The sequence below is a fragment of the Oncorhynchus mykiss genome, chromosome 20 (genome assembly GCF_013265735.2).
Source record: "Oncorhynchus mykiss isolate Arlee chromosome 20, USDA_OmykA_1.1, whole genome shotgun sequence".
Taxonomy (NCBI): domain Eukaryota; kingdom Metazoa; phylum Chordata; class Actinopteri; order Salmoniformes; family Salmonidae; genus Oncorhynchus; species Oncorhynchus mykiss.
Window position 1 is genome coordinate 32,033,831 of NC_048584.1, and position 19,578 is coordinate 32,053,408.

The 19,578-nt window shown below is 44.8% G+C and overlaps 1 protein-coding gene across 3 annotated transcripts in view; it reads left to right on the plus strand.

Moving 5' to 3' along the window:
* Positions 1-368: 368 nt before the first annotated feature.
* Positions 369-19,578, plus strand: part of thbs2a (thrombospondin 2a) — a 38,890-nt gene continuing 19,680 nt past the window's right edge. The window contains exons 1-9 of one of the 3 annotated variants that reach the window (XM_036956189.1): positions 369-465; positions 789-809; positions 1,377-1,448; positions 1,993-2,552; positions 3,297-3,381; positions 9,920-10,128; positions 12,335-12,475; positions 12,733-12,826; positions 13,717-13,887. In XM_036956189.1, the coding sequence (XP_036812084.1) occupies positions 444-465; positions 789-809; positions 1,377-1,448; positions 1,993-2,552; positions 3,297-3,381; positions 9,920-10,128; positions 12,335-12,475; positions 12,733-12,826; positions 13,717-13,887 (1,375 nt within the window). In that variant the 5' untranslated portion in view covers positions 369-443. Of the gene's footprint in view, positions 569-788; positions 810-1,376; positions 1,449-1,992; positions 2,553-3,296; positions 3,382-9,919; positions 10,129-12,334; positions 12,476-12,732; positions 12,827-13,716; positions 13,888-19,578 lie in introns of all 3 variants that reach the window. The other 2 variants (XM_036956190.1, XM_036956191.1) reach the window with 2 other exon arrangements.

Here is a 19,578-nt window from a genome sequence, read left to right on the forward strand (position 1 = left end):
AAATATATGTAAACAGACTATAAATGTATAAATGTTGTATGTGCTTGCCTTGACAAAAGTTACAATTCGGAGCTATTAATTAAACCAAAAGAAAAACGTGTGCGTAAAGGTTTTGGGAACGTTTTGAAAACGCTGGACTGCAAAGACTAGAGAGGGGATTTTGTGTTCATTTACAGCTACATATGAAGCGTAACAAAGCATCAGTCTTTCAGCATCCTGTGCGAATCCACAGAAAAACGTGGGTAGTGTGTGCTTCCTACAGTCCTCGCAACCAAGCGCTTTGCTCTCCCAAAACTAAAAGCCTAACCACCTCGCTATAACTTTCTCTCTATCAATAACTCCTCCCCGAAACCGAATTCCGTTCTGATTTTGCTAATGAAGTGGGCTTGATAGAGAAGTGGGATTGGGGCACGAGAGAGCGCGAGGGAGGGGGTCACGGGTGGATGGTAACTGCCGCTCTAACAGGTACGAGCAAATTACGCTATCAGAAAGGAATTATGTAGTTCCGCCTCAGCAACGGTTCCTAACATTTCATACTTAAACGTGACTGACAGGGTCGTAGTGAGAAGTAAGTATATAAGAGGGAGGGAGACTAGTGATTAAGCCACTATCGCTCAAGTCCTCCCTGCGTAATGTGGATCTAGTGAAGTAAACTAAGCGCAGTTTACATTTTATGCACCGGGTTATAGCAGTTTTTGTGTTTTCATTCTACTATTCATACTTATCAGAATAATATATATTGTTATTATCTCCTTTTTCATTGGATATCTAACATATTTTTTTCAAAGGGGGATTTGCACTTTCACCAGGTAAGTTGTTGCATTCAAGTTTACTGCTAGTCAAAATCATTTAGTCAAAGAATTATTCATATGCAAACCTATATTCTGTTATTAGATTCATTCGTGTTGGTTAACATTATGCATTTGAAGAAATTGTTTTAGAAGTAGTGTATTCTCTTTTCCCAATAGCCTAAATACTATATGTGCACGTTGTAAGGTGCTTAATTGATGTATCTTCCGAGATACATCTGTGTTCGTTTTAGAGACAGTTGTTAGGCTGCTTTACAGCGTTGCTATTGTTGAAGCAGATCTGTGGATTTTACGTTAGGGGATGCACATGTAATGGCATGGCATGACTGAGAGCTTCAGTATTCACAGTTGCAATGAACTTGGTGTCGCTTTGTGACAGCAGAGCAGAATGTAAATAAAAACTAGATAGCCTATAATGGCTAGACAACTTTATTTATGAGATGTGAAGTAAAGTTTCGTCAACTTTACTTGACTTATTATTACATTGTCGTTACAAAAGTGATAAAGTTAACAACTTACAATGTGCCTTTGATGATAATCAGCTTTTGTGTCTCTTGTGTTTTGAAGGAGATATGATACTCAGGAGAAGTCTCAACTTGCTGCCTATTTTATTACTTTGCTCCTCAGCGCTACCTCAAGGTAAATCTACTTATGCATAAAGTTTATACGCCTTATCATCATCATTATTCTATCCACTATTCAATTACATTTGTATTGATGAATAAGTGTGATGTTTGTATGGCTTTCGTAGATGCTGTAGGTTTTAGTGTAACTAGATGTAAAAAAAAAAAATAATAATAATAATAAGCATGAGTGAATATGATGCTGTCACTTTTGCTTGTGCATAGAAGCATACCCAGTTAGGTAATAGCCAGGGCTCTACAACCCTGCTCTGTTCTTGGAGTGGTACTGTGCTGTAGGTTTTTTAGTTACAACTCTAATCTAGCACACCTGATTCTAATAATTTGCTAGTTGATAAGCTAAATCAAGTTAGTTACAACTGGTCTTGGAATGAAAACCTACAGGAGGGTTGCTCTCCAGGAACAGGGTTGGAGAGCCCTGTTATAGACCTTGTTAAAATCAGTTGATCAGATTTTCGTAAAGAATGCCATGCTGTTTCATCAAGCTAATTTGCTGTACACGTTCTCCTCTCCTTACCTATCCCCTGTATGACTCATGGAAGATGGTGAGGTCACAATGGATGACGACACAACGTTTGACCTGTTTGATATTAGCGGTATCACACGCAAGACTCTGGGCGCCAAGCAATTCCGTGGCCAAGACACGGACAACCCCGCTTACCGCTTCATCCGCTTTGACCATTTGCCCTCTGTGAGCGCGCCCGTGCTCAAACAGATGCTTCTGCAAATCCAGAACAACGAGGGCTTCGTGTTCGTGGCCAGCATGCGTCAGGACCGCGGCTCGCGGGGAACCCTCATCGCATTGGAAGGCGCCAACGGCCAACGGCAGTTTGAAATCGTCTCCAACGGTCGTGCCAACACGCTGGACCTTGTCTACTGGGTGGACGGCTCTCAAAATGTTGTCTCCTTCGAGGATGTTGACCTGTCTGACTCGCAGTGGAAGAATATCACACTTCATGTTCATGGCGAAAATGCAAATCTGTTTGTGGGCTGCAGTCTCATCGACAGCTTCATCTTGGATGAGCCTTTCTACGAGCACCTGCAGGCAGAGGATAGCCGAATGTTCGTCGCCAAGGGATCCATCCGCGAAAACCATTTCAGGGTAAGAATTTCTCCTGTAGAATAGACCACTATATTATGCTATTCAACTCAAGCTTGGTTCCCAGTCGTTCCCAGTAGTAAAAAAAAATTAATGTAGACTGTTCTTTTAGACTGTATTTTTATAAGGAAGAAATGTCCATTTTCCTTCTGCACTTTATTACTTGTGTGGTCTTCCGCAGGGTGTGCCTTTGTTAAAAATAAAAACCCTACTACACCATGCCCAAAAGTCCTAACATACTCTTAGTATTAGTCATAATAAAGGTTTAAGACGTTAATACACCATATAGCATTACAAAGAAGTGAGCCATGTAATTATGAGAGAATATTCTTATTGACAGACTACACGGGCCTTTATGGTTTTACTGAGCCTGTCACTTCACGCTACACGACTCCAGACCATGTAGAAGCCAATGGCCCTCCCTTCGAGGAGGGTTCAAGGGTTCAACAAGGACCTACTGGAAATATGGCATGAAGTGCATTCAAAATGGCAATCTTTTTTTGGGTCGAGAAAAGTAGTGCACTAAATATAGGGAAATGGATTCCATTTCAGATCTATCCCCTTGAGTCATGAGGATGAGTCTAATATTAACCGTTAAGAATAACTCATTCGGTTTTAATTTACCTTGACATAGTAGCTCAAGGTAAGCGAATACCAAATTTGTTCCAAGTTGTTCCTAGCTGCTAGTCCAATGTGACACACAACTGTCCAAGTAGTCATTGATCAATCTCTTGTCTTGTCACACAGGGCTTACTGCAGAATGTTCGCTTCATGTTCGACACATCCGTGGATGATGTTCTGAGGAACAAAGGCTGTGAAGTCACTAAGGCTGGTAAGGGTTTTTGGCTAACTTTACTGTACTGGTTGTGTTCATTAAGCACCAAATGAAGAAGAAAAAAAGTTTCAAACAGGGAGGGACTACCTAGACTTGTCCAATGAGAAAGGCTCATTTTTGTTTGCCATTGCAAAAAGTTTTAGAATGTTTTCCAATGCGTGCCCTAAGAACATGCCGCTGTAGTTTGGATAGACTGAATTCTACCAATTGGGACGATATGGATATTTATTTCAAGGACATCATCTGGAAGACCGTCCAAAATCGTGCTGTATTGTGTTACAGCAATTATCATTTAGGCTGTGTTTACACAGAAAGCCCAATTCTGATATTAGCGGTATCACACGCAAGACTCTGGGCGCCAAGCAATTCTGCAGCTGAGACGCAGACTACCCCGCTACATCCGCTTCGACCATTTACTCTCTGTGATCGCGCCCGTGCTCGAACAGATACTTCTGCAAATCCAGAACACAATGATGGCCAAAAGAGCTGATCTGATTGGTCGAATGACCAATTAGTCTAAAAAATATCAGAATTGGGGTGCCTGTGTAAACGCAGCCTTTAGTAACCTTTTCCCAAACCGGTTTGTGCTGTACAGCAAACTGTTATGGTCTTTGTCATCCCAAGTTTGTCACGACATTGACCATATAAATGGACAAAACAGCACAAACAGATCTGGGACTGACTGAAGCTAGCCCTTTTTGTGTATCTGTGGTATTGTTTTCATGCTTTGAATATTCTGATGATCCGACTTTAACTCGTCCTTCCTGACCTGCTCTGACCTCCTTTAAACTCCCTATTAAAGCTCCATCCAATGCAGATGTGACTGAACGATCCATCCTTCTGCCTCATAGGCTGCAGCATCCCAAATGGCACCCTATTCCCTATAGTGCACAACATTAGGGTGCCATTTCAGATTGCAGCCACAGTCACATGCAACCTCTTACAGCTTTGGTCTTCTGCGTTTCATTTAGATAAAACCTTAACACATTTCCACAACAGACTCCAACCACTTAAAAAGATGGAGTTCTTCTTTATTTCCATTGTGTCTGGTTCCGCTATTCTATCATTTTTTTTTCGATCTGTAGTTTTAGTGGGTCACAGAAAGCTTGTAGATCTGATATGTGGAGATTTCTGACAGCATTACATCATGTTAGCGGAAACAGCTGTGTCAGTGTGGTTGCGTGAGGTCAACAAGTGTGTGTGTGTGCGCGTGCGCGTGTGTGTGTGTGTCTGCTGCGGTCGTCAACACAAAAGGAGATACTGTACAGATGCTTACATTTATTTCCATTGGCAGTGGAACAAATGCCTGGGGAAGAAAAATAGAGAAAGTAAAATGCTATGCTGGAAGGAATTAAGGGAGTCACCACCGCTTTGCCCTGCACACACACACACACACACACACACACACACACACACACACACACACACACACACACACACACACACACACACACACATACACACACATACACACACATAGTGAGGTCATGAATTGGCTGATGGGGTAGTAGCCTCTCTGCTGCTTTTGTTCACACTGGGCGTGAGGCCCTGTAATCCTCAGTAGGGGCTTTTGAGAAGATCCAGAAACCCCAGGGTGTGTGTGTGGGTGTGGGTGTGTGTTCTCGCGTGAGTGCGTGCGTGCGTGCGTGCCAGAATTTGTGTGCTTGTAGCTCCATTGTTGAGTACCATTCGATTCTACCTGAGTGAGCACATTTTATGTTATGTCACCAAGACTTCCCATTGAGTCACTGGAAAAAGTCTAGATGCTCCTACCAGCCAAGGTCTTACCCTGGCATCAGATATCTCTAACGCTAGCTCAAAAGTCACTCATAAAATCACACGATTCATAGTCATACAAAACTGCCACGTTGTACAGTTTATGAGAAGCAGTTGAAATATTGTGTGTCTTCCCCTCTATCTCAGTCAAAAAGAGGAGAGGAAAGAATTGAAAGAGGAGGAAAAAGGAGTTGTGAACCAACCAGAATATCTCATCAGATATGTCCTAAAGTCACACACATACACACATAGTCTTGTACAGTTAACCTTGTGGGGACACACAATTCAGTCCTATTCAAAATCCTATTTTCCCTAACCCCTAACAATAAACCCTAACCTGTACTCTTACCCTTACCCTAACCTTAACCCAAAAACCAAACCTAAACCTAACCTTTGCTCCTAACCCTAACCCTTAACGTAAATCTAACTCTAACCTTAACCCTAAACCCCATAGAAATAGCATTTGACATCGTGGGGACTAACAAAATGTCCCAGTTGGTCATATTCTTGTTTGTTTACTATTCTTCGGAATAGTAACACTGTTATCTGTGACTGTTTTGTTTGTCTTCTGTAGTTTCTTAATCATTGTACCTAAACTGTATGTGTTAACATGTATATGCAAGGCCCAGCTGTAAAATAGACCTTGGTCTCAGTCTGTGTTCTTTGTTAAAAATAAAGGTAGAATAATAACTTGGGAGATTATTGTGGTTAAACGGGGCCAGCATGACTGGGACCTAGCCTGATTTAGAGTCCCTAACCACCCATTCATCTCTGCTCAACTTCTACACCTGGCATGCACACACATGCAAACACATATAGGCACACACACACACACAAACACACTTGGCTGGACACACTGCGTTCCTCAGGCCTTTCCTCACCAGGAACCCCAGTCTGAGACTCTGCTCTGGGGCCACTAATCTATCTGATGTTCTATCTGTCATTTTCTTATGCATTTATCAGAGTTTAAATAAATAAAAAGCAGTACAATATACTATTAAACAGATGTATGTTATATCTGTGGACAGTTTATCATGTTGTAGACCAGGTAATAGTCAGTCAAACACTTGACGTGAGACCTCTGGGATTATGGGTGAGACAATGTGGATCATAGAATAACTAAATATTGCTTAGTGATTGTAAACTGTAGGGACTGTTGAGGCAATGAGTATAACAAAAGCATTATCTTCGCTATGATACAAACACAAAGCATCCAACAAGTAGAGGGGAAAAACCCGGCCTGGTCCCACATCTGTTTTTGCTGTCCTGCCAATTCCTATGGTCATTTTGGCCTATTGTTGGGAATTCAGCAAACACACACACACACACACACACACACACACACACACACACACACACACTAACAGCCCCCCAGGAGGAGTGAGACTGATGGATAAACAGACACATCCCTTCCTGTCAAAAGCCAATCTCTCTCTCTCTCTCTCTCTCTCTCTCTCTCTCTCTCTCTCTCTCTCTCTCTCTCTCTCTCTCTCTCTCTTTCTCTCTCTCTCTCAGTTACTAGCTATGCCCTGGACTAGAGGTAGTGACAGATTATAGCTCTAGTCCAGGGCATTAGAGCACTGCATGCGCACATACCAACGGAGATGCAGAATATCATCTGTGCCACATGCGCATGCGCTTTGATATTTACAGACCAGGTGGCCTCCGCGAGCATAATCTGCAGCTGGATGCTTCTTCTCCAGGCAGGCTCAATCAAACAAACGCTCAAAGTATTTGAAAGAAAAAAAATACCATTTGAGCCCAGGTCTGTGTTGGACTAGTGAGACAGAGCCAAGACCATTCTCTTCCAAAGGAAGACTTGTTGCAGGCCCAGCTGTCTGCCAGCCCAGCCCAGCCTGCTCATCCCACCCCATCAAACCACAGCTGAGCTCTGCTCTGTTTATAAAACAAACAACCACCCATCGGGCTCTGGCGCCCGCAGCAGAACGTCTCTGTGATTCACTCTGAGAGCGTCAACGTGAAGCAATTTCCTAGCTTGGGCTTTTTGCAAAAATCCATCTCTATCTCCGACTCCCACCATTAAGGCCCACTGTGGCTGTGTCCCAAATGGCACCCTCTTCACTATATAGTGCACTACTTTGTACCAAAGCCCTATTGGCCCTAGGTGGGCTGAGGACACATGTTAAAAATAAAATGGAAGTGGATGATGAAACAAAACAGTGTGCTTTACTTATGAGAACTCTACTAAGTGCCCTCCCTCTCATCTCTGGGGTAAAGAAACATTATGACACAAAGCTGCTTTTCTAATCAAGTTGTGAGCGGACACATTTTGAGTTCTCTTAGAACGTTTTCATGTGCTTTTAAACCCCCCCACCTCCACCCCAGCCTGCCCTCCTCAGTTTCTGTGTGCTGTCTGATGGTATAGTTGACAGAAGATCATCAGCCACCCGAGCCATGGCCCGTTCACCCCACGACCCGTTCACCCCACGACCCGTTCACCCCACGGCCCATTCACCCCATGACCATCTAGAACGTGGAGACAGTACAGGTGCATCAAAGCTTGGACAGAGAGACTGTAAAAACAGCTTCCATCTCCAGGCCATCAGACTGTTAAATAGTCAACACTAGCCGGCCTCTGCACAGTACCCTGCCCTGAACCTTAGTCACTGTTCTAGCTGGCTAACACCTGGTACTTTATCCTGCACCTTAGAGACTGTTGTCCTATGTACATAGTCATTGAACATTGATCACTTTAATAATGTTTACATACTGTTTTACCGACTTCATATGTACAGTATACAGTGGGGCAAAAAAGTATATAGTCAGCCACCAATTGTGCAAGTTCTCCCACTTAAAAAGATGAGAGAGGCCTGTAATTTTCATCATAGGTACACTTCAACTATGACAGACAAAATGAGGGAAAAAAATCCAGAAAATCACATTGTAGGATTTTTAATGAATTTATTAGCAAATTATGGTGGAAAATAAGTATTTGGTCACCTACAAACAAGCAAGATTTCTTTCTCTCACAGACCTGTAACTTCTTATTTAAGAGGCTCCTCTGTCCTCCACTCGTTACCTGTATTAAGGGCACCTGTTTGAACTTGTTATCAATATAAAAGACACCTGTCCACAACCTCAAACAGTCAGACTCCAAACTCCACTATGGCCAAGACCAAAGAGCTGTCAAAGGACACCAGAAACAAAATTGTAGACCTGCACCAGGCTGGGAAGACTGAATCTGCAATAGGTAAGCAGCTTGGTTTGAAGAAATCAACTGTGGGAGCAATTATTAGGAAATGGAAGACATACAAGACCACTGATAATCTCCCTCGATCTGGGGCTCCACGCAAGATCTCACCCCGTGGGGTCAAAATGATCACAAGAACAGTGAGCAAAAATCACAGAACCACACGGGGGGACCTAGTGAATGACCTGCAGAGAGGTGGGACCAAAGTAACAAAGCCTACCATCAGTAACACACTACGCCGCCAGGGACTCAAATCCTGCAGTGCCAGACGTGTCCCCCTGCTTAAGCCAGTACATGTCCAGGCCTGTCTGAAGTTTGCTAGAGAGCATTTGGATGATCCAGAAGAAGATTGGGAGAATGTCATATGGTCAGATGAAACCAAAATATAACTTTTTGGTAAAAACTCAACTCGTCGTGTTTGGACGACAAAGAAGGCTGAGTTGCATCCAAAGAACACCATACCTACTGTGAAGCATGGGGGTGGAAACATGCTTTGGGGCTGTTTTTCTGCAAAGGGACCAGGACGACTGATCTGTGTAAAGGAAAGAATGAATGGGGCCATGTATTGTGAGATTTTGAGTGAAAACCTCCTTCCATCAGCAAGGGCATTGAAGATGAAACGTGGCTGGGTCTTTCAGCATGAAAATTATCCCAAACACACCGCCCGGGCAACGAAGGAGTGGCTTCGTTAGAAGCATTTCAAGGTCCTGGAGTGGCCTAGCCAGTCTCCAGATCTCAACCCCATAGAAAATCTTTGGAGGGAGTTGAAAGTCCGTGTTGCCCAGCAACAGCCCCAAAACATCACTGCTCTAGAGGAGATCTGCATGGAGGAATGGGCCACAATACCAGCAACAGTGTGTGAAAACCTTGTGAAGACTTACAGAAAACGTTTGACCTCTGTCATTGCCAACAAAGGGTATATAACAAAGTAATGAGATAAACTTATGTTATTGACCAAATACTTATTTTCCACCATAATTTGCAAATAAATTCATAAAAAATCCTACAATGTGATTTTCTGGATTTTTTTTCTTCTCATTTTGTCTGTCATAGTTGAAGTGTACCTATGATGAAAATTACAGGACTCTCTCATCTTTTTAAGTGGGAGAACTTGCACAATTGGTGGCTGACTAAATACTTTTTTGCCCCACTGTATACTGTATTCTAGTCAAGGCTCATCCTATATACTGTAAGTACTGCTGCTGAATAACTACTGCTATTCATATAAAGGAAAATATGTGTACGAGACCAATAAAATTGAATTTGATTTGAGATGGAAGATTTTATTTCCTAAAGTCAAACATATGCAATCCCTCAATCTCCATGCTGTTTCTGCTCCATGGACATCTCCTTTAAGGACTCAGTATGGTGATCTTAAAGGAGAGGAAAATCATTCAGTTATGTCCTTTCTGCTTACCTCATCATCACACTCCTGCATCAGTAGTGTTCATCACATGTATTGTTCATCATATTCTGTATGTATTGATCAATTATTCATCCAATCTCCCTCTCTCTCTGTCCACCTGGAACCCCCTGTCCCCCTGTCAGACGAGGCCAACGTGGTGGTGAGTGAGAGCACAGATATGGAGGATGTGAGTACCTCCACAGCCATCACCACTAACTTCATCGGCCAAAAGACAGAGAAGCTGGGAGCAGATATGTGTGAACGATCCTGTGAGGAACTCAGCACCATGTTCCAGGAGCTCAAAGGACTGCGGGTTGTAGTGGGGAACCTCATAGACGGCCTGCAGAAAGTGGTATGTACAGTTGTCCTCCAATCAGGAAAGGGGAGCGGGCAAGAAAATAAGAAAATAGTACATTATTTAAGCAACAAGGCCTGAAGGGGTGTGGTATATTGGCCATATATCACAAATCCCAGAGGTGCCTTATTGCTATTATAAACTGGTTACCAACATAATTAGAACAGTAAAAATAAATGTTTTGTCAAACCCGTGGTATGCGGTCTGATGTACCACGGCTGTCACCCAATCAGCATTCAGGGTTCGAACCACCTAGTTTATAACCACCTAGCTTATAATATGTCTTTGATGTCTACTGTCAGTACTGCTTTCTATGAAACCGGGTATGCGATCAAATTAGTGTACTTAATGAACTGAATCAGCTGACCAGTTACTTTGATTCTTTAAAATAATGTTTATAGAATGATAGACTGTTGTTAGGAGTGACCGAGAAGATTAGGGAAAATTGGGAGTAAGTGTTGGTTGAAGTCTTCTTTAGAGGTTAAGATGAGAGAACTGAGACTTTCTAGAGAGTTGCTGGTAAAGTGACCCAAATACCCTGTTTGAAGTCATGAAGCCAGGCATGCTAAAACTACTTTAGCAGCTGAGTTAAGTGTGTGAGTCAGAGTCAGATTGTGAGTCAGTGAGGCTGGGTTTTATTGGATGTAACATGTGGATATAGGAAGTGTTCCCTTGGCTGTGATTGGCTCCAGCTAGTGGCTCCTCTCCACTCTGATGTCTGGCTATGTTTAACCAGCCCATGTGCTTCCTTCTCCTTCCTCTTTGTTTGTGTGTGTATGTGTGTGCGCGTGCGTGAGCGCTTGTGTGCATGTCTGGGTGGGTGTGTGCGTGCGTGCTTGTGTGTGTGCGTGTATGTGTGTGTGTGCTTGTGTGTGTGGGTGTGTGTGTGTTGGCGTGATCCATGGGAATCAACTCACTAACTGTTCACTGGGAGGAGAAGCACTTATGGTCCCCAAGGCTCTTCCAGACCAAGTGGTGTCTCATAACCACTCATAACACTGCAGCTCACGGCACACTACCACCATCTCACACACACACACACACACACACACACACACACACACACACACACACACACACACACACACACACACACACACACACACTTAGGCTCTAGCTCATGTACTGCTGATAGTACCCCAGTGTTTCAGAAGCTCAGCCAGCAGGAATCCATTCAACTCTATGGTCAGAGGTTACAATGTGCAAATAGAACAACATTCCTTTAAATGTCTGCTTTCCCATCAACATTAGAGCAATGGAGTTCAGTAAACGCACACACACACACATACACACGTTCACACACACACACACACACACACACACACACACACACACACACACACACACACACACACACACAAACTTTTACAACTTAATAAAGATGTGACCCTGTTGCCCTCCTTGAAGTAGCTGCGTGTATACAGGCACCACATTTCTGATCTTTTTCTCAATTATAGGCAAAAAAGCTGATCTGATTGGTCAAAAGACCACAAATTGGGTTAACAAGATACATATACAGTACCATACCTCCCTACATCTTTACTCCATATGGAGGGAGGTATGAAGTTATTCTATGTACCTTTGTTGTCAGATTTAAATCTTTCCGTAGCGTTCTGTCTGTCTGTCTGTCTGTTTTTCTATCTTCGGACAGAGGATACATAAAGCTCCATACATCTTCCTTCAATATGGATGGAGTTATGGACATGTGCTTTTATTGTCCTTTTCTTTCTTTAGGGAGGTTTTTGACTGTAGGCTATGTCTGTCTATTTGGCTGTTGTTGTATACTCAGACAGAAGTTTAAGACTGTAGACTATGTCTGTCTATCTGGCTGTTGTTGTATACTCAGACAGAAGTTTAAGACTGTAGGCTATGTCTGTCTATCTGGCTGTTGTTGTATACTCAGACAGAAGTTTAAGACTGTAGACTATGTCTGTCTATCTGGCTGTTGTTGTATACTCAGACAGAAGTTTAAGACTGTAGGCTATGTCTGTCTATCTGGCTGTTGTTGTATACTCAGACAGAAGTTTAAGACTGTAGGCTATGTCTGTCTATCTGGCTGTTGTTGTATACTCAGACAGAAGTTTAAGGCTGTAGACTATTTGCGTCTGTATCTTCACTCCTCAGACAGTGGAAAAAAACGGTGATTAGTGATTAGTATTAGTGTCAGTGATGAGCTATGTGTCTGTCTGATTCCTCTCTCCAGACAGAGGAGAACACCGTAATGAAGGATGCTTTGGGGAAGATGAAGAACTCCAAGGAGAAACACATGTGTTGGCAGGACGGACGGCTGTTTGAAGATAAGGAGGACTGGGTGGTGGACAGCTGCACCACGTGTACCTGCCAGGTAGGAGACATACAGACCACCTTAAATGGAGAGACATGAGAGACATAGAATGTGCTAGGGGGATAGATATGGTTATTCATAGAATAATAGATTTGGTTGGTTGGTTGATTTATGTATTGATCCCAAATGAATCAGTGTCCTACACCTTTTAAAGGTGCCCAGCTCCTATGGACTTACAAAACACTAATTCATACGTAGGTCTGATCACCTATCACTTGATACCAACTAATGTCAAAACATTTTTTTTCTCATTACAGGACTCAAAGATCGTGTGTCACCAAATCACTTGTCCTCCTGTGGCCTGTGCTAGCCCCTCCTTCATCGACGGAGAGTGTTGCCCTGTGTGTCTGTGTAAGTAGTCACCCATTCTACACAACATTCTATTGTTAAAGCCGCATTCTGCCATTTCAACAGCCCAACCCTGCCCAAAAATAGCAGAATGTGGCCAAAAAATGTATTTACAAATTGCAGACCACACATTTAATGACTGTTTAAGTAAGCTTTACAGGAGTAATCGCAATTACAAAACATACTGAAGTGAAAACTAGACTCCCGTGCACTGTAAAAACAATGGCATCACATTGACCAATAAACAACTACTGTAACACGCATTCTCTCACACACACACACCTTGCTTCATTTCACATTTGGCTGAAGTCCTTTCTAAATACAACGCCTCCGATGCCAGATCTGAGTACTGGAGAAACAACGTTACCATGCATATCACGCTTTAATAATATAGCAGTGTTATTGTTGTAAACCGGATGGTCTGTAAAGGGACGACCACATGTTTTATGGTTCTACATGAAACCAGAGGTACTACAGGCTGCAATGCTTTCATACTCTGAAATGGTCACTGTGGACTTAGAACCATGATATAAAACCTACAAATCGAAGCAGACTGCTGGCCAGAGCTTTGTTTCTCTGCAGCTTTTGAATCCGTTCCAAGCTCAAACAATGCGAGAGACTGTAGAGGAGAGGGTGTGGTGGGGAAAAGATGCAATAATACGATGAGTTGACTTCATTTTAGAAAGATAGCACGTTTATTTTGACGTTTCCATTTATTTTACATTTTATTGCATGGGGGGGGGGGGGGGGGGGAAATATCACCTGAGAGCTTATTTTGTAATAAAAAATATGTAAAAAATAAAGCCTTTTTCCAAGGAAGCAGGTTTTCAATATCAGAGCCAGAATAAAACATGATTTGTCAATAACCCCTTGTGTGTTTCTGTTTCCTCCAGCTAAGGACAGTGAGGACGGCTGGTCCCCCTGGTCGGAGTGGACAGAGTGTACTGTCACCTGTGGGACAGGTACTCAACAGAGGGGACGCTCATGTGATGCCACCAGTAACACCTGTTCCGGACCATCCATCCAGACCAGGAAATGCAGCCTGGGAAAATGTGACAGCCGAGGTGAGTCTCAACGTCTCTGCTGCAGTCCACTTTGTGTGAACCTACCTTGTTGTTTGCTGAACTCTATTGATTAGACACTATTGGTTTTCTTGTTTTATTCTAATGTGTTTTGCAATTTTTAAATGCACTTTAAATAAAGTTTGATTTGACTTGATTTGATTAGACCAACAAAGGACCTATGGGTGAGCACGATGGTATCTCTGCTTGCTCCCAACTCATACCATTACCACTGACTAAGTTAGAGTAGTTTTAGCACAAACCAAAACAGCATCATAATAGGTTTACAGACAGGAAATAGGTGATGGGCCATAGCAAGCTATCCGCTTTAGATTTCGACGAGGGAGGAGCTGTTGTTTATTATATTTATTTCTTCTTAACACAGTTCTATTTTTGTTGTCAATTCTTGCATATTTTTTCTAAATACTTACTATTATGTTCGCTAGCTGGACACACTAACGCCGCAGAGTGCTAATCTGTAAACCAATCACAACTCGTGTACTATCCATGGTATTATCTGTGCTAATCACATCTGCCAATCACGTTATCCATGTCTAACATAGTAAAAAGCTGGTGACATCTAGAGAGAGATCGCCATCCAACAAACTGCTATCAGGTGAAGTATTTTTATTTTATTTCTACTTATTTAGTTAGAGAAACATGATACCATCAATGCAAGCTGTAAAATGACTCCCAACTTAGAACACAGCAACCTTAGTAATCTAGCTAGCTTGCTAGTTAGCTACAGTAGCTAGTTACAACAAGTAGATATGTTTCTAGCTAGCAGGAGCAGATTGCTGTATCACTAGCTAGCATGTCATTCCGCAATCAGTTTATTCCCTGTAATAATTGAAGACTACAAAAATCTATAGGACAAGTAGTGAAATCTAATACAGTCATCAAGACAGGACCCACTTATTTCATTCATACTGACAAATAAGAAATGTCACATTATCCTTGTCAATAGTTGGAGTAGGATGATTGCAGAGCACCCTTCCTCAGACTGTCAGTAAGTTCATTTTCTAGCTCACAAACTACATTTCTTTACTGTGATGTCTCTCACGTTTGTCTCACATGATCTATTCAGCTCTCCTTTTTTCCTGCTCTTAGAAATCGATCAAGTGCTATTCACCAAGCATTGGCTGATTCACTCACCTATGAGGAGAACCATCATACTGCACTTTGAACTAGCTGTTTGAACACTATTTAGGCATTGGGATCGCATATGCATTTGCCTGTTTTATCTTACACAGTCTAGTGCATTTTAGAGTTGAAGAACACCCACTACAGATACACATGCTTGTTAGAGCATCTTTATTCATTATTGTCTCTCACTTTTGTCTCCCATAATCTATTCACCAAGTCCTGCAGTTTGAACTAGCCCTGCTGTCACTATTTAGACATTGAGGTCAAAAATGCATATGGCTGTTGTCTTTCCTTTGTGTGTTTTGTCTTACACAATCGAGTGCAGTTTAGTGTTGAAGAACACCAACTACAGATACACGTACTTGTTTGAGCATCTCAAAGACTAAATTCAATGTAGAATCAGAGGTGAAAAACAGATCATTTTACTATTGTACCATGCAGTGGGGAGAATTCTAATGTCCCAGTCAGGAGCCCAGGCTTTTGACATAGATGGTAGAGTTCTCATCTCTGGACCACACAAGCTTTAGATTGCATTCTGCTAAGGCAATTGTCTCTCTCTACAGCTGTCAGCTACATATGGTGACCAGGGTGTGATCCTTTCGATACGCCTAGAGGACCTGGGTTCACAAATACTCCTAGAGAGAAAGGGGAATACTGAATCATGTGTTGATGACAGTTCTACAGTGTCCATCAGAGGTCCAGGCTATCGGCATAGAGAGTAAAGGACTGCAACATTGTAAGATAGTGCCCTCCACGGCACTTGATATACATTGATTGGTAGGTTACACTATATTTAGACACTTCAAATACCGCCTGAGACACCTTTGCTATTTGTCTCCGTACTCAATAAAGGGTGAAACACTATTTGTTGATTGTGTTCTTTGTTCGTATGTATATGCATGAAACGTACATGATGGAAAACATACAGTTGAAGTCGGAAGTTTACATACACCTTAGCCAAATACATTTAAACTGAGTTTTTCACAATTCTTGACATTTAATCCTTGTAAAAATGTCCTGTTTTAGGTCAGCTAGGATCACCACTTTATTTTAAGAATGTGAAATGTCAGAATAATAGTAGAGTAGAATGATTTATTTAAGCTTTTATTTCTTTCATCACATTCCCAGTGGGTCAGAAGTTTACAGACACTCAATTAGTATTTGGTAGCATTGCCTTTAAATTGTTTAACTTGGGTCAAACGTTTCAGGTAGCCTTCCACAAGCTTCCCATAATAAGTTGGGTGAATTTTGGCCCACTCCTCCTGACAGAGCTGGTGTAACTGAGTCAGGTTTGTAGGCCTCCTTGCTCGCACACGCTTTTTCAGTTCTGCCCACACATTTTCAATAGGATTGAGGTCAGGGCTTTGTGATGGCCACTCCAATACCTTGACTTTGTTGTCCTTAAGCCATTTTGCCACAACTTTGGAAGTATGCTTGGGGTCATTGTCCATTTGGAAGACCCATTCGTGACTTAACATCCTGACTGATTTAACATTTAACTGATGTCTTAAGATGTTGCTTCAATATATCCACATCATTTTCCACCCTCATGATGCCCTCTATTCTGTGAAGTGCACCAGTCCCTCCTTCAGCAAAGCACCCTCACAACATGATGCTGCCACCCCCATGCTTCACGGTTGGGATTGTGTTCTTCGGCTTGCAAGCCCAAACATAACGATGGTCATTATGGCCTAACAGTTCTATTTTTGTTTCATCAGCCCAGAGGACATTTCTCCAAAAAGTACGATCTTTGTCCCCACGTGCAGTTGAAAATCGTAGTCTGGCTTTTTTTTTGCTTGCTCCTGAGCAGTGGCTTCTTCCTTGCTGAGCTGCCTTTCAGGTTATGTCGATATAGGACTTGTTTACTGCGGATATAGATAATTTTGTACATGTTTCCTCCAGAATCTTCACAAGGTCCTTTGCTGTTGTTCTGGGATTGATTTTGTAACGGCGTTCGTCTGTAGGAGGAGGAGAAGCGGACCAAAGCGCAGCGTGGTGGTTATTCATATTTTAATAAATCACTACACATGAACAAACTAACGAAAACAAGAAATGTGAGAACGCAAAACAGTCCTATCCTGTGACGACAAACACAGTGACAGGAACAATCACCCACAAACACACAGTGAAACCCAGGCTACCTAAGTATGATTCTCAATCAGAGACAACTAATGACACCTGCCTCTGATTGAGAACCATACTAGGCCGAAAACATAGAAATGCCCCAAAACATAGAAAAACAAACATAGACTGCCCACCCAACTCACACCCTGACCATACTAAATAAATACAAAACAACAGAAATAGAGGTCAGAACGTGACAGTACCCCCCCCCCCAAAGGTGCGGACTCCGGCCGCAAAACCTTGACCTATAGGGGAGGGTCTGGGTGGGCGTCTGTCCGCGGTGGCGGCTCTGGCGCGGGACGCGGACCCCACTTCACCATTGTCTTAGTCCGCCTTATTGTCCGCCTCCCTGGCTTACTCACCATGGCCACCCCTCTCAATGACCCCACTGGACAGAGGGGCTGCTCGGGACAGAGGGGCAGCTCGGGACAGAGGTGAAGCAGCTGCTCGGGACAGAGGGACAACTGCTCGGGACAGAGGGGCAGCTGCTCGGGACAGAGGGGCGATAGCAGCTCGGGACAGAGGGGCGGCAGCTGCTCGGGACAGAGGGGCGGCAGCTGCTCGGGACAGAGGGGCGGCAGCTGCTCGGGACAGAGGGGCAGCTGCTCGGGACAGAGGGACAGCTGCTCGGGACAGAGGGACAGCTGCTCGGGACAGAGGGGCGGCAGCAGCTTGGGACAGAGGGGCGACAGCTGCTCTGGACAGAGGGGCCGCTGCTCGGGCGGCCCCTGGCTGACTGACGGCACGGGCGGCCCCTGGCTTACTGGCGGCCCCTGGCTTACTGGCGGCACTGGCGGCCCCTGGCTGACTGGCGGCACCTGGCTGACTGGCGGCACTGGCGGCACTTGGCTGACTGGCGGCACTGGCGGCCCCTGGCTGACTGGCGGCACTGGCGGCCCCTGGCTGACGGGCGGCACTGGCGGCCCCTGGCTGACGGGCGGCACTGGCGGCCCCTGGCTGACGGGCGGCACTGGCGGCCCCTGGCTGACGGGCGGCACTGGCGGCCCCTGGCTGACGGGCGGCACTGGCGGCCCCTGGCAGACGGGCGGCACTGGCGGCCCCTGGCAGACGGGCGGCACTGGCGGCGCTGGGCAGACGGGCGGCACTGGCGGCGCTGGGCAGACGGGCGGCACTGGCGGCGCTGGAGAGGAGGAAGGCTCTGGAACCGCCGGACTGACGGGCTCTCGTAGCGCCGAACAGGCGGGAGACTCCGGCAGCGCTGGAGAGGAGGAAGGCTCTGGTAGCGCCGGAGAGGCGGGAGACTCCGGCAGCGCTGGAGAGGAGAGAGCCCCTGCAAGGATGGGCCGGAGAGACAGCCTGGTACGGGGAGCTGCCACCGGAGGGCTGGTGTGTGGAGGTGGTGACGGATAGACCGGGCCGTGAAGGCGTACTGGAGATCTTGAGAGCAGGGCTGGCACTAACCGCCCTGGCTGGATCTTCACCCTAGCCCGGCAGATGTGGGGAGCTGGGATGTAGCGCACCGGGCTAAGCACGCGTACTGGGGACACCGTGCGCACAACTGCATAACACGGTGCCTGACCAGCACCACGCCCGCCACAGTTAGCACTGCTAGGAGCACTGTAGTGCTGAGATGGCACAGGACGTGCAAGGCTAGGGAGATGCACAGGAGGCCTGGTGCGTGAGGCTGGCACAGTCTTCACCAGACCCCTCGCACGCACCTCAGGATGAGTATGGAGAGCTGACCCCGGTGCCATTAAATCCCTGACACGCTCCGTCGGGCGAATGTCGTGCCTCATGCACCAAACCAGCAAGTCCCTCATATCACTCTCCTCCAATTTCCCCATTAACTCCTTCACAGTCTCTGCTTCGCTCACCTCCAACACCAGCTCTGGTTCTGAGCTCCTCCTTGGCTCCTCACGATAAACGGGGAGAGTTGGCTCAGGTCTGACTCCTGACTCTGCCACACTCCCCCTGTGCCCCCCCCCAAGAAATTTTTGGGGGTGACTCTCGGGCTTCCGTCCGCGCCGCCGTGCTTGCTTCTCAGAATGCCGCCTCTCTGCTTTTGCTGCCTCCAGCTCGGCCTTGGGGCGGCAATATTCTCCTGGCTTAGCCCAGGGTCCTTTCCCGTCGAGGATTTCCTCCCATGTCCAGAATTCCTTACTACGTATCTCCTGCAGCCGCTGTTGCTTCTCCTGCTGCTCCTGCCTGTTGACACGCTGCTTGGTCCTGTTGTGGTGGGTGATTCTGTAACGGCGTTCGTCTGTAGGAGGAGGAGAAGCGGACCAAAGCGCAGCGTGGTGGTTATTCATATTTTAATAAATCACTACACATGAACAAACTAACGAAAACAAGAAATGTGAGAACGCAAAACAGTCCTATCCTGTGACGACAAACACAGTGACAGGAACAATCACCCACAAACACACAGTGAAACCCAGGCTACCTAAGTATGATTCTCAATCA